At 47.4% G+C, this 15,000-nt stretch overlaps 2 protein-coding genes across 10 annotated transcripts in view; one reads left to right on the top strand and one right to left on the bottom strand.

Moving 5' to 3' along the window:
* acaca (acetyl-CoA carboxylase alpha) overlaps positions 1 to 13,799 on the top strand; it is a 51,364-nt gene extending 37,565 nt beyond the window's left edge. For all 9 annotated transcript variants that reach the window (XM_031572569.2, XM_031572566.2, XM_031572562.2 and 6 more), the window contains 9 exons: positions 1,374 to 1,470; positions 3,063 to 3,159; positions 3,300 to 3,435; positions 4,541 to 4,718; positions 6,072 to 6,184; positions 7,328 to 7,482; positions 7,727 to 7,897; positions 11,317 to 11,453; positions 11,866 to 13,799. In XM_031572569.2, the coding sequence (XP_031428429.1) occupies positions 1,374 to 1,470; positions 3,063 to 3,159; positions 3,300 to 3,435; positions 4,541 to 4,718; positions 6,072 to 6,184; positions 7,328 to 7,482; positions 7,727 to 7,897; positions 11,317 to 11,453; positions 11,866 to 11,995 (1,214 nt within the window). In that variant the 3' untranslated portion in view covers positions 11,996 to 13,799. The remainder of the gene's footprint in view (positions 1 to 1,373; positions 1,471 to 3,062; positions 3,160 to 3,299; positions 3,436 to 4,540; positions 4,719 to 6,071; positions 6,185 to 7,327; positions 7,483 to 7,726; positions 7,898 to 11,316; positions 11,454 to 11,865) is intronic.
* aatf (apoptosis antagonizing transcription factor) overlaps positions 13,762 to 15,000 on the bottom strand; it is a 14,349-nt gene continuing 13,110 nt past the window's right edge. Inside the window, exon 12 of the mRNA XM_012834872.3 lies at positions 13,762 to 14,325. Within this exon, the coding sequence (XP_012690326.2) occupies positions 14,262 to 14,325 (64 nt within the window). The 3' untranslated portion in view covers positions 13,762 to 14,261. The remainder of the gene's footprint in view (positions 14,326 to 15,000) is intronic.

Below are 15,000 nucleotides of genomic sequence, written 5' to 3'. Positions count from 1 at the left end.
GTGTGTCTCTGTGGCCGGAGGTGCGGTCCCCAGAACTCTGTAGTCTGTATAGTGTGTGTGTCTCTGTGGCTGGAGGTGCGGTCCCCAGAACTCTGTAGTCTGTATAGTGTGTGTGTCTCTGTGGCCGGAGGTGCGGTCCCCAGAACTCTGTAGTCTGTATAGTGTGTGTGTCTCTGTGGCTGGAGGTGCGGTCCCCAGAACTCTGTAGTCTGTATAGTGTGTGTGTCTCTGTGGCCGGAGGTGCGGTCCCCAGAACTCTGTAGTCTGTATAGTGTGTGTGTGTCTCTGTGGCTGGAGGCCGGAGGTGCGGTCCCCAGAACTCTGTAGTCTGTATAGTGTGTGTGTCTCTGTGGCTGGAGGTGCGGTCCCCAGAACTCTGTAGTCTGTATAGTGTGTGTGTCTCTGTGGCTGGAGGCTGGAGGTGCGGTCCCCAGAACTCTGTAGTCTGTATAGTGTGTGTGTCTCTATGGCCGGAGGTGCGGTCCCCAGAACACAGGCGAGAGATAATACTGGAACAGTGGGCTCAGCTCCAGAAGTGCTGCGGGTGCAATTGAATTGTAACCCCTCTCTCATTGCCTCTCACACTCGCTCTCCCTCCACTGTTCTCTCTCTCTCTCTCTCTCTCTCTCTCTCTCTCCCTCCCCTTCTTCACTAGTCTCTCTATCGCTCCCTCCCTCTCTCTGTGCCTCCCTTTCTCTCTCCTGCCCTCCTTCTCCTTCTGCACTTTCTCTCGCTCAATCGCTCTCTCCCCCCTCGTCCCTTTCTCTTACTCTCCTCTTTCTTTCTTTCCCTCCCTCCTTTCTCTTTATCTTTCTCTCTGCCGCGCTCCGCTCTTTTTCTCCCTCCTCATTCATCACGCTGCTGCTGCTGCCTACGTGCAGAGAGTGGAGCCCCCATAAAACCCACACAGCATCCCCAGCCCCATCCCCAGCCCCAGCCCCATCCCCAGCCCCAGCCCCAGCCCCATCCCCATCCCCATCCTCATCCCCATCCCCATCCCCATCCCCATCCCCAGCCCCAGCTCGTCTCAGCTCGTCTCAGCTCAGCCCCGTGCCGGGTGACAGGGAACAGGCTGTCGCCAGCCGATAGAGAGAAAGGTGCCAGTTTCTCCTGCAGATTGTTTATTTCCCCACGTCTGATGTGTCGCAGAGACGCGTATGCAGATGATTTTTATCGCCGCTCACAGACTTCGGCACGGGCCAAAAGGCAATTCATTCATTTCTCCTCCTCCTTCTCCGCCTCCGCCACCGCCGCTTAGGGCTTCTGTCTTTCTCTTTACCTCCGTTTTCTCTAACTCCCTGTCTGTATGTCTATGTGTGTGTGTGTGTGTGTGTGTGTGTGTGTGTGTGTGTGTGTCTGTGTGTGTCTTCCAGGCTCTAAGGGGGCGTGGGTGAGTGGATTCTTTGACCATGGCTCCTTCCTGGAGATCATGCAGCCGTGGGCTCAGAGTGTGGTAGTGGGCAGGGCTAGGTGGGTATGACTACAGCTCTGTCCTCTCATAAGTACTCCTGTCACTCACCATCTCTCTCTCTCTCTCACACACACACTCTGTCATACACACAGAGGTGGGTACAGTAAGCAAAAGATGTATTCAAGTAAAAGTATTGTTACTTTATAATTATAATGACTCAAGTAGAAGTGAAAGTACCCATCAAAATAATGACTTCAGTAAAAAAAAGTAGTGAGTAATAGGTGTAAAAAAACATCATACGAGATTAGTCATTTGTATGACTAATGGCATATGCCCAAAATATACCATTTTAAAATGCTTGTCTAATAAACACAACATAACATACCCATTTACACGTTCACATACTAAATCACATTCTGCCGGGGGAAATAAATAAATAAATACATACATACATTCTAGGCTGGCCTATATTACCAAATGTTGTAGCCTGTATCATTGATGTTTAGCCTCTCCAAAAGTGGCACAGACAACTGCGCAGAGCAATGACGAATGAGCAAACACTTTCACTACACTAACCGAGAGAGTGGTTCAACGAGTAAAGTTAACTTTAACAACATAATTCTAACGTCAGCCTTAAATTACCTCGAATAATAAACGTATTAAGACTAGGCGTTGAAGTTAACTAATCTCACTCTGGTGACTAGCTAGCTCTCAACATAAAGTTAGGCTACCAAGTACAATAGCAAAAAAAAAAGTTATTCCTGTACATCTGGAGAATGCTTCGATTTGCACACCCTGATGCCATTTTCCACCGATTTCCACTCCGAATTTTTGGGGATTTGACTTCCATAGATTTCCGCTGTCAAGTGTCCTGGTTCAATATAACTGCGCTGTTGACGTAAGAACCGGAAGCCAATGAGCTGTCTACGTTTACACGTAGCCAAAGCAGTCGACGTTACAGGCTAGAACCTGTGCACGTGTAAAAAATAAAAAGTGAAAATAATAATATAGAAGCAGCGAGATGTGTGTAGCGTAATGTCATGGAGTATAAGTACTTTTTTTTTAATTAAATTGTCTATGTACTTGAGTAAGAGTGAAAAGTACATGTAACAGAGTAAACCTAACGCTTTACTACCCACCTCTTAATACACACACACGGACATATAATCCCACGCACACACTCACACATTTCTATAAGAATGCCTCTAATTCCTGCCCTGTAAGGCTGCTCCAGAATAGCTTCACAGAAAACCAAGCAATGAAGCTGGAAGTGAAGAGATTCTCCTCAAAATCCATTTGACTCCATCACCATTAACTCCAATTGACTCCTGCTCACCTTTGACACCGCTGCTTCTGGAGCAGCCTGGGGGAGAATTAACTCTTGATTTAACACTCCCCACTCCCCAGTCCCTTGTACCCCCAACTATTACCTTCTTACCACAATTATTTATAGTTATATATATAATATATATATGGGGTAAATATAACTATAAATAATTGTGGTAAGAATACAGATGTGTGTGTGTGTACAATTACATTTATATTTACCCCATTTCCCTTTACTTATTCCCTTCCACAATAGTAATGCTTCTCTTTGACGCTTCATCGTAAATAACACAACAGCATTCGTGTCCTCCTCCCCTGGTCACAGACTTGGTGGAATACCCACCGGAGTGGTTGCCGTGGAAACCAGATCCGTGGAGCTGTCCATCCCGGCGGATCCGGCTAATCTGGATTCGGAGGCCAAGGTAAGCCCCTTCACCCGCGCAGGCGAACAAACATGCTCTTCTCCACGGCGTCTTGGCTAAAGCTGGGTGGTGGTGGTGGTGGTGGTGGGGGGGGGAAGGTGGTGTTTTCTAATGGTTCCTCTCCCTCCTTCCCCCCTCAGATCATCCAGCAGGCTGGCCAGGTGTGGTTCCCAGACTCAGCGTTTAAGACGGCGCAGGCCATCAAGGACCTGAACCGCGAGGGACTGCCACTGATGGTGTTCGCCAACTGGAGGGGCTTCTCTGGGGGCATGAAAGGTAAGTGGGGACGGGACGGGACGGGACGGGACATCAGGCCATCTGCAGACCCTTCTCTTTGGAGGAACATGTCACTGGACATGCTGCTGTTTTATTTATCAGTTATGAGTGAATAATGAATATCATGCTAGATGTACGTATACATGGACAACATGGACAACATGGACATCCATGACCCATGACCCATGACCCATGACCCATGTGTCATGTGTCATGAGTCATGGGTCTCTCAATTACAGCAAGGAATGTGACCTGACCAAACAAGGTATTGACATGATGAGCCATTTATGTATCAATAATTAGTATTGGGGGGGCACTGTGGCGCAAGCAGTAGCCCCGACCATATACGGGCTTGAACACCCACGGGGACACGGGTTCGAATCCGACCCGCTGTCATTTCCCGACCCCACTCTCCACCTCTTCTCTCCATCTCATTTCCTGTCCAAACCTTTACTGTCCTATCTGAATAAAGGCAAAAAGGCCAAAAACAAATCTTTAAAAATAAATAAATAAATAAATAATTAGTATTGAAATATATTTCCTATTCCTTGTTATCCTTCCTCATTGTCATGCTTTGTCATCCTCTGTTTGGGTGACTACCTAGTAGGGCTGAACGATTAATTGCATTTGCGATTTAATCGCGATATGATAGAACGCGATTTTCTAACCGCAACGTTCGCGATTAAAAATGTTTTTTTTTTTATTTATTTTTTTTAGATAATACATTTTGCACACAGTGTTTAAGTGCATGCCTAGTGTTCATACTTAAAATTACTTTTTTGACAGCGATTTGTTGTTCTTGTTTCTGTAATGAGCAGTTAAATAAAAATGTAAAATGTGGGAAAGAAGATTTTACACTAAATGTATCTAATATTGTGTTGGTCATATTTAAATCATTCATTACGTTTTGTTGGGGGAAAAAAGAGGATAAAAAAAAAAATCGCATATTCAATCGCAATATTTTGGTAAAAAAATCGCAATTAGATTATTTTCCCAAATCGTTCAGCCCTACTACCTAGTGCACAATGTATTTAATTTCCCTAAAATGCTCTGCGTGTTAGAAAGTAAACTAGAGAGTGCCTTCCACACTCTTTCCTCTCCTCAGACATGTACGACCAGGTGCTGAAGTTCGGGGCCTACATCGTGGACGGCCTGAGGGAGTACCGGCAGCCGGTGCTGGTCTACATCCCCCCGCAGGCCGAGCTCAGGGGGGGCTCCTGGGTGGTGATCGACCCCACCATCAACCCGCGCCACATGGAGATGTACGCCGACAAGGACAGCCGGTGAGTATTTCTCTCTCTTATCCACGTCAGCAGTGGATGGACAAAAAAGACTTGTTTGTGCCTTTGGTTGTCGGTGCAAGTGGTTGGTTGGTTGGTTGATAGTCTTCTCCTGTGGTCTTGTTCTTTGACAGCGGTGGTGTGTTGGTTGGTTGGTTGGTTGGTTGGTTGATAGTCTTCTCCTGTGGTCTTGTTCTTTGACAGCGGTGGTGTGTTGGTTGGTTGGTTGGTTGGTTGGTTGGTTGATAGGTTGATAGTCTTCTCCTGTGGTCTTGTTGTTTGACAGCGGTGGTGTGTTGGTGTGTTGGTGTGTTGGTTGGTTGGTTGGTTGGTTGGTTGGTTGGTTGATAGTCTTCTCCTGTGGTCTTGTTCTTTGACAGCGGTGGTGTGTTGGTTGGTTGGTTGGTTGGTTGGTTGATAGTCTTCTCCTGTGGTCTTGTTGTTTGACAGCGGTGGTGTGTTGGTTGGTTGGTTGGTTGATAGATAGTCTTCTCCTGTGGTCTTGTTGTTTGACAGCGGTGGTGTGTTGGTTGGTTGGTTGGTTGATAGATAGTCTTCTCCTGTGGTCTTGTTGTTTGACAGCGGTGGTGTGTTGGTTGGTTGGTTGGATGGTTGGTTGGTTGGTTGGTTGGTTGGTTGATAGGTTGATAGTCTTCTCCTGTGGTCTTGTTGTTTGACAGCGGTGGTGTGTTGGTGTGTTGGTGTGTTGGTTGGTTGGTTGGTTGGTTGGTTGGTTGGTTGGTTGATAGTCTTCTCCTGTGGTCTTGTTCTCTGACAGCGGTGGTGTGTTGGTTGGATGGTTGGTTGGTTGGATGGTTGGTTGGTTGGTTGATAGTCTTCTCCTGTGGTCTTGTTCTCTGACAGCGGTGGTGTGTTGGTGTGTTGGTGTGTTGGTTGGTTGGTTGGTTGGTTGGTTGATAGTCTTCTCCTGTGGTCTTGTTCTCTGACAGCGGTGGTGTGTTGGTTGGATGGTTGGTTGGTTGGATGGTTGGTTGGTTGGTTGATAGTCTTCTCCTGTGGTCTTGTTCTCTGACAGCGGTGGTGTGTTGGTTGGTTGGTTGATAGTCTTCTCCTGTGGTCTTGTTGTTTGACAGCGGTGGTGTGTTGGTTGGATGGTTGGTTGGTTGGTTGGTTGGTTGGTTGGTTGGTTGGTTGGTTGGTTGGTTGGATGGTTGGTTGGTTAGTTGGTTGATAGTCTTCTCCTGTGGTCTTGTTCTCTGACAGCGGTGGTGTGTTGGTTGGTTGGTTGGTTGGTTGGTTGGTTGATAGGCTTCTCCTGTGGTCTTGTTCTCTGACAGCGGTGGTGTGTTGGTTGGTTGGTTGATAGTCTTCTCCTGTGGTCTTGTTCTCTGACAGCGGTGGTGTGTTGGAGCCTGAGGGCACGGTGGAGATCAAGTTCAGGAAGAAGGACCTGGTGAAGACCATGAGACGAGTGGATCCCGTGTACATGGGCCTGGCGGAGAAACTTGGTGAGTTTTTCTTTCTGCTCTTCGTCTGGTCAGGTGTAAGAAGGTGAAACCTTTTTTTTTTGCCTTTTCTAAATTCGGCTTCGGGAAGGCCAGCACAGTATTCAAATAATTCAAACAATTCGGAATATATGCATAGAGAAATACCACTGTAGTAGTTAGTTCGTTTCCAACAACAAAGGTGATTTTCAAGTGCTTTTCACTTTAAGCAGATCCCACTTATATCTTCCTTCCTCTCCTCCCCCCGTGTCCTTCTCTGTCCAGAGATGGCTGCTGTTTTATCGTGTGTGTGTGTGTGTGTGTGTGTGTGTGTGTGTGTGTGTGTGTGTGTGTGTGTGTGTGTGTGTGTGTGTGTGTGTGTGTGTGTGTGTGTGTGTGTGTGTGTGTGTGTGTGTGTGTGTGTGTGTGTGTGTGTGTGTGTGTGTGTGTGATAATCCCGTAACTCGGGGGCCTATTATCTGCCACTGATTGTGTCATTCCTGCCGCCCTTCCTGGGGGAGAGGTGTCAGTCAGCGGCGTCTCGGATCAATCGTCCACACGCCAGCCTGCCTGCGCCCCCGCCATCGATTTCCCCCCGCCGGCCAAGGAGAGGCCAGAAGAGCCGCGGGTCCAGCCGATCCGCCCCGCCCGCCCGATTGGCTTTGACAGAAATCAATCCTCTGGCTGACAGGGAGGGCCTCCCCCCCCCCCCCCCCTCAGGCTCCAAAAAGCCCCGGGCTCACACTGGATTAGGAGGGAGCCCCCCACCCACCCCACCCCCCTGAGCCCACCCACCCAGCTCTGGTCAGGCTGGGCCAAACGCTCTGATGTTCGGTGCTCCGCTCTCCTCCCCCCCCCCCCCCCCCCCCCCCTCTACACGCTATGGGCACCTTGAGCATTTGGGGGCCAAACTGTTAGCCTGGTGCTGTTAGGAATGAGTTGGATCGCGCTCAGTACCTCCCAGTGTTTTATGGTTGCTGCTAACTGACATTCAAGGTCATGTTGCCCAGCCTTTCACAGAGTCTCATTGGTCCATTGTTAGAGTTGAAGCTTAGTTAATCCAGCAAACACACACAGACCCCCTGCTAAGTGGCCTTTTGCAGCTGTCTATTTATTTATTTATTTATTTATTTATTTATTTATTTTAATGTGTTTGCATGTGTCCAGGAACCCCTGAGCTGAACGTCTCGGAACGCAAGGAGCTAGAGAGCCAGCTGAAGGAACGGGAGGAGTTCTTACTGCCCATCTACCACCAGGTGGCGGTGCAGTTTGCCGACCTCCACGACACACCTGGCCGCATGCAGGAGAAGGGTGTCATCACGGTCAGTCTGATGGCCTTTCCGTAGACACTGAGCCAGACCAGCACATTGCGTGCGTGCGTGCGTGCGTGCGTGCGTGCGTGCGTGCGTGCGCGCGCGGTACACAGAGGCTACTCCAGAGTGTATTCAGCTGTTCAGATCCCTGGAGGAAAAAAAAAAAAGCAAAGTGCACATAGTGGAAAGTAAAATCAGTAATTGTGTTTACTGAACAGAAGAGTATAATCAATCAATCTGATTTCCCACGCAGGACATTCTGGATTGGCGGACTTCGCGGCACTTCTTCTACTGGCGCCTGCGGCGTCTGCTGCTGGAGGACACGGTGAAGAGGAAGATCCAGGCGGCCAACAGCGAGCTCACCGACGGCCAGATCCAGGCCATGCTGCGCCGCTGGTTCGTGGAGGCAGAGGGAGCCGTCAAGGTGAGGCACCCCCACCCCCTACCACCGTCCACAGGCACACTGGTCCTTCCCACCCCCTAGCACCATCCACAGGCATACTGATCCTTCCCACCCCCTACCACCATCCACAGGCATACTGATCCTTCCCACCCCCTACCACCATCCACAGACATACTGATCCTTCCCACCCCCTAGCACCATCCACAGGCATACTGATCCTTCCATCTCCACAGGGCACTGAGAATGAGAGACATGTTTAAATTGGAAGCTGGAACAGGGCTGCCCCGATAGTCATGATGACAACCATGAGTTGTCATTAATGAGGTGCTGTCAGAGTACTCATGAGTATAAGCATGTGATCTCCATTTTCTAAGTATATAAATAAATATATATATATATTGTATAGTATGTATATGTAGTATGAAAGTCTATATATATGTATGTATGTATGTATGTATACAGTCAAGCCGAAAAGTCTGCACACCCCTTTCACCTTCTCCACGTTTTATTACATTACAGACAAAGTGAAAACAGTTTTTTTTAGAAAATAGGCAATTTTATTTTACTGACAAAAATACGTTTTTTAGGGGTTACATACTGTATCTGTACACACCCTTAGCCTAATACTTGGTTGCTGCACCTTTGGCAGCGATTACAGCTTCAAGGCGTCTTGGGAAAGAAGCTATGAGCTTGGCACACTTGTTTCTGGACATTTTTGCCCATTCCTTTTGGCATATCCTTGCAAGCTCCTTCAGGTTGGATGGGGAGCGTCGGTACACAGCCATTTTCAGCTCTTTCGACAGATGTTCAATTGGATTCAGGCCTGGGCTCTGGCTGGGCCACTCAAGGACATGCAGACTTTCTCCGAAGCCATTCCTTTGTTCTCTTGGCTGTGTGCTTCGGGTCGTTGTCATGTTGGAAGGTAAACCTTCGCCCCAGTCTGAGGTCAAGAGCGCTCTGGAGCAGGTTTTCTTCAAGGATCTTAGCTGCATTCATCTTTCCTTCTATCAGGACTAGTCGCCCCATTCCCGCTGCTGAAAGACATCCCCACATCGTGATGCTGCCACCGCCATGCTTCACTGTAGGGATGGTATTAGCCAGGTGATGATGCTGCCACCGCCATGCTTCACTGTAGGGATGGTATTAGCCAGGTGATGATGCTGCCACCGCCATGCTTCACTGTAGGGATGGTATTAGCCAGGTGATGATGCTGCCACCGCCATGCTTCACTGTAGGGGTGGTATTAGCCAGGTGATGATGCTGCCACCGCCATGCTTCACTGTAGGGATGGTATTAGCCAGGTGATGATGCTGCCACCGCCATGCTTCACTGTAGGGGTGGTATTAGCCGGGTGATGATGCTGCCACCGCCATGCTTCACTGTAGGGATGGTATTAGCCAGGTGATGAGCGGTGCCTGGTTTCCTCCAGACGTGAGGCTTGGTATTCAGGCCAATAAAATTCATCAGACCAGATAATCTTGATTCTAATGGCTTGAGAGTCATCTAGGTGCCTTTTGGCAAACTCCAAGCGGGCTGTGATGTGCCTTTTATAAAGGAGGGGCTTCCGTCGGGCCACTCTACCATAAAGGCCTGATTGGTGGAGTGCTGCTCTGTCCGAGTGACCCCTCGGGTTCCTGCTCACCTCCCTGGCCAAGGCCCGTCTTCCCCCGATTGCTCAGTGTGGCCAAGCGGCCTGGTCTTGGAAGAGTCTTGGTGGTTCCAAACTTCTACCATTTATGAATGATGGTGGCCACTGTGCTCTTTGGGACCTGTAAAGCTGCAGAGATTTCTGCGTACCCTTCTCCAGATCTATGCCTTGACACAATCCTGTTTCTGAGGTCTGCAGATAATTCCTTTGACCCCACGGCTTGGAGTTTGCTCTGACATGCACTGTCAACTGTGGGACCTTATTATATAGGTAGGTGTTGGCAAATCCCCAATCATGTCCAATCAATTGAATTTATCACAGGTGGACTCCAATTAAATCATAGAAACATCTCACGCAGTATCAGTCCAAACTAAATGCACCTCAGCTCACTTTTGGGTGTCATATCAAAGGGTGTGTGCACACTTGTGTACATGTGATATTTTACATTTAGATTTTTTATAAATTAGCACAAATGTCTAAAAACCTGTTTTCACATTGTCATTATGGGCTTTTTTTGTAGAATTTTGAGACAAAAAATGAACTCTATTGTAGAATATGTCTGTAACGTAATAAAAGGTGGAGAAGGTGAAAGGTGTGTGTGTGTGTGTGTGTGCGTGTGCGTGTGCGCACACGTATATACATATACACATATAGAGAATTTTGATGGCTTGATTTTGTTACATATGTTCTCTTTGGGTAAGAAGGTCACCATTTTTGCAGTGAATGTATTTTTAGAAATACATCAACAATGTTGAAGAGCATTTGGTAGGCTGGTTCTCCAGAGGGGTGAGCTGAGCTATAGTTATCACACCACCATTTTATGCTAATTAGCCACCGCTTGTCTGGGCTCCCTCACACCGGCAGGCAGGCAGGCAGCAGGTCTGCCGTGTTCAAATGATGTCCTTGGGCACATCCATTCCTGGGGAGCTATAGGGAGTTGGTCAGTAAAGAAAAGATTCAAATTCAACCCCCCCCTCCCACTCCATCCGATGACATTGTTCTTTCCCCACACTCCTATCAGAAAAGGGGCCCGGAAAAAGACCTGGAGCTCAGCCAAGCGCCCCGAGGCCCCACTGAAGTATCTTTAGAATATGGGCGTCTGGCTCGCTAATACATTACTCCAATCAGGGACGGCTATCTTAAGCCACAATTAATCTGCACCCTGGCATGTGCAGATAGGAGAGCAACATGCTGTTTCTTAATTAAAAGCAAACGGATTAAAAATGATTAATAAGGGCATTAAACGTTCCCGCGGACTTCAAGTGCAGGCAGGTTTTTTTTTTTGTATTTTTTTTTTTTTTTCGGGGAGGCGGGAGACCGGTAAACGGCCTCGGTCCACTGCACAGCCCTCTCACTTTGTTTAAAGATCAGCCAGATTTCTATCGCAGGACTCCATCCAAAGGGCCACTTTTTTTTTTTATTTATGTCCAGGTTCTTGTAGACCAGGGGTGGTGTGTGTGTGTGTGTGTGTGTGTGTGTGTGTGTGTGTGTGTGTGTGTGTGTGTGTGTGTGTGTGTGTGTGTGTGTGTGTGTGTGTGTGTGTGTGTGTGTGTGTGTGTGTGTGTGTGTGTGGGGGGGGGGGGCTAAAGTTGAAGGGAGGAGGTGTCTAATCGCGATACCAAATCATCCCATCATGTTCGAAGCAGCAGCATGGATAGAGAGAATCATCTTGGCGACTGAGCTGCCCTCACGTTCCTCCTCTGTGCACATTCCCTCATCTCTCTCTCTCTCTCTCTCTCTCTCTCTCTCTCTCCTTTCATTTCCTTATCCCTCTTCCTCTCCCCCTTTCTAGGCTTATCTGTGGGACAGCAACGAGGAGGTGGTGGACTGGCTGGAGAAGCAGCTGGCGGAGGAGGAAGGGGCGCGCTCCGTCGTCGACGAGAACATCAAGTACATCCGCAGGGACCACATCCTCAAACAGATCCGCAGGTACGAGAGGGCCTCACCCACCTCAACCCACCTCACCCACCACTTCACATTCGTCATCAAGGGCTTCCACTCAGTCTCCGCAGCACAGCAAAGGCACACATTTACAATACGCGCACAGACAATGCAATTACAATGCAATCAAGTGTTTGTGTTCCCTGGGGAGGGTCCGTGACCTTGGGGTTTGCTAGAGCGGAGATGGCCTTTATAGTTCTGAAGGTTGCCGTGCCAACTGTGATCGTATCCAGATTGTATGCGTCTTTTGTTTTTAATAACGGCCATGTTGGTGCATGTCGTCGTCCCCCCAGTGGTTCTTCCTGTTTTCTCTTTTCCTGGCTCACCGACTGTCACGTTCAACGCAGCTCGGTAACTCTGCTTTATTTCCCCCCCCCCCCCCCCCCTCTCCCCGTCAAAGCCTGGTGCAAGCCAACCCAGAGGTTGCCATGGACTCCATCGTTCACATGACTCAACACATTTCGCCGACGCAGCGCGCAGAGGTGGTGCGCATCCTCTCCACCATGGACGCCCCCGCCGCGTCATCGTAGAGACGCTCAGCGCTTTGGTTGCCCCCCCCCCCTACAGAATGGGGAATACTGGTAAACTCCGGCTGGAGGAGCCAACATGTCACCCTACAGAACACTGTTGCACTGTTGGCTATGAGCCTAGAGAAGAGAGAGGACATGGATATGAAATGTTCCAGGCAAAATAAAAGCCCTGGAAGGTAAAAAAAAAAAAAAAAAAGAAAGAACTATTGAAATAATAGTTCTGGGATTCAGAACGGTGTGCACATATAGACATGTAGTCTTAAAGGTGTTTTTTACTCTCCAGTGCATCTTTATGATAGGTCATATATACTGCAGATTTAGTCAGAGTGGATTAAAAAAACTGAAGAAGAAAAAAAACAAAGTAGTCTAAAATAGCGTTTGACAATTCCTACTTAGCAAATAGCAATTAACAAGGGAGTCATTTAAAATCATAAGTCAAAGGCTGAGACGCCACCCTCAAAGAACAAAAGATATATTACAGAAGAAGGAGAAGAAGAAGAAAAAAAAGAGAAAAAAAGGCTATCAAGGGAACTGTGTTGGGTTTTTTGGTTTAGTTTTTCTTTCTTTTTTACACGGGGGTGTGTGTGTGGAGTCGCTGAACGTGTCTGCTACGGTCAGAACATGGGGGGGGGGGGTGCAGGAGAGCTGGGAGGAGAGATTAGCGCACCTTGGGAAAGAGCACTTCATTAATGATCAAACACTGAGAGCGTGAACAGGCATGGTGATCAGCGCCATCCGAGAGACACACACACACACACACACACACACACACACACACACACAGGGACACACACACACACACACACCCACAGGGACTCACACAAGAGGCTAGTCCAGAAGGGCCCCCTATTCAAGTGTGTCACACACACACACACACACACACACACACACACACACACACAAATAAATCCCACCATTAATAGAAGCATATGCACCTTACCTTGCAATGCATTCTTACAACTACATTTACTCAGTGGTTTGTTTTTGTTGTCATTCTCTATCTGCCATACAAATTGCACAAATTACATTTGGCAACTACATGGAGTTCTGTTGCTTATTCCAAAAATGCCGTTCAGCTGGACATGTGCGCGGCTGTGTGGTCATTTAACCTAACGAAAATGTTTTCTAAAGTACAAACATTCCACACTGTAAAACTAATTTATTAAAACGGCAGCAATGGCAGGTTACTGTTCACTGTAATTTAGACGTGCAACATGAAAAAGCAGGTTTCAAGCTTGTGTCATTATAACTGCTCTTTGACATGCACTCATCTCATCGTACTAAATGCAAAATAAATAAATAAATGAATAAATAATCATATAACAAATAATCAATTGTTACTACTTAAGAGGAGAGGAACGCTTAACTAATGACCTGAAGAGACATGGTGCTGAGAGTTACATGTTTGATGATCCTCGGCGGTTGTACTGATGGGAAAGGGCTGTGGAGCTCAGCCTGGGTTGAGTAGTGTTGCGACACACACACACACACACTACAGTGACGTCCGTCGTCATCGCCGCGTGGCCGCGTGACGGTAGCCACTTCTGCCAGATAGCCTCATAGCAAGTTAGCATTTCCGTGTAAATTTTCTACTTGATGCAAAGGATAGGTCAACGGTTACTGGGACCTGGGTGAGATTGTGCTGTAATGCTGTAAAGACCCGTCTGACACGGATCATGATCATGATTACTGAAGAGATGCAGATGGCCGTGTACTGTATGTGTCAAATGGACCGTGTATATGTGTTTACTGTGGCCAACTCTGAGTTGCCTCTGTAACTTTTAATAAAGTCATACATATAACATTTATTTTTATGTACAATTTATTTGTTCCCTCTGCACACTGTTACAATCTTCAGATACTTGGTTGATGTTCAAAAACATTATACAGAAATATCCATTCATCTTGCATTCTTTGTCCATTAAAATCAAGGTTCAAGCTCTGACCTTAGAAATTATCAGAAATAAATACCATGGACGAATATCACTTCTCCTTTCACACTGCATATGCCTCAGTCACGTGAAAAAGTACAAAATTTTTTTGACACCAAGACAAATTCTATAGCATTTCCTACATTTCAAATAGAAAAATGTACAAATCCTGGCAAAATGACAAAACTCAGAATCATTTCCAGTTCCCTCCAGCACAGTCTGGGGTCTTCTGCCCACTGTCCTGTGCACAGTGACCACCTGGGACGGCACGAGGGAGACTCCATCCACAGCACCCAATGTCTGCATCCAGGGTTCACAGATCAACAGGTCTAGGGTCAGTCATGTGGATTGGCACCAGTGAGCGTGTTGCCTCCAAACAGCGAGCGATACAACTCCGTTCTGCAACCCAAATGAAAAGTAAAACTCCATTAAAAAAAATTTAAATCACCATTCACAATAACCTCCCTTTAAAAACACCAGGTATTGCTTTTGATGGTGGGCAATACTTACGTTTTATCTGAACACATCAGTTAAAAGCTAGAAACAAAAACAACCAATTTTCCCTATTTTTTTTTTTTTTCCATTGGCAGTTCCCAAACATTCAGCGTCTATGTAAATGCCTCATGTGAGTCAAGTTTCTCTAAACCTTCAGCTGATGAACCAATGAGCATGTACTATTGTGCTGCTTTTTCAACATCTACTTTCAGTGTCCAGAGGGGCAGCTATTTAAAGCCCCGCGTCACATCCCTGTGCAGCCCCCGGTCTAGTCTAGGGTCCCAGCCGCCCCAGCCAGGTCTGGTATGGCCTCCCACGGGTTTCAGCTTGTTTGTATGCCCCTTGTTAGGATTAAGGTTTTTGTCCAAATTCTTTTTCCTCACTCCCAAAACAAGTTGTTGACATGGTTAAGATCTCATGAGTAGCAACTCACCCTCCCCCCGCACACACACACACACACCCCCCTCCAAACACTTCAGGATATCAATTTGCATTTTCCCCTGAAACCTTTTCACAGAACAACCGCGTTGTAGGTGCACATTTTCAAACTGTTGTTTTTGGATTGCTTGGAGAAGACAA

Source organism: Clupea harengus, chromosome 8, assembly GCF_900700415.2.
Source record: "Clupea harengus chromosome 8, Ch_v2.0.2, whole genome shotgun sequence".
Classification (NCBI taxonomy): Eukaryota; Metazoa; Chordata; class Actinopteri; order Clupeiformes; family Clupeidae; genus Clupea; species Clupea harengus.
This window is presented reverse-complemented; position numbering and strand designations above follow the sequence as displayed.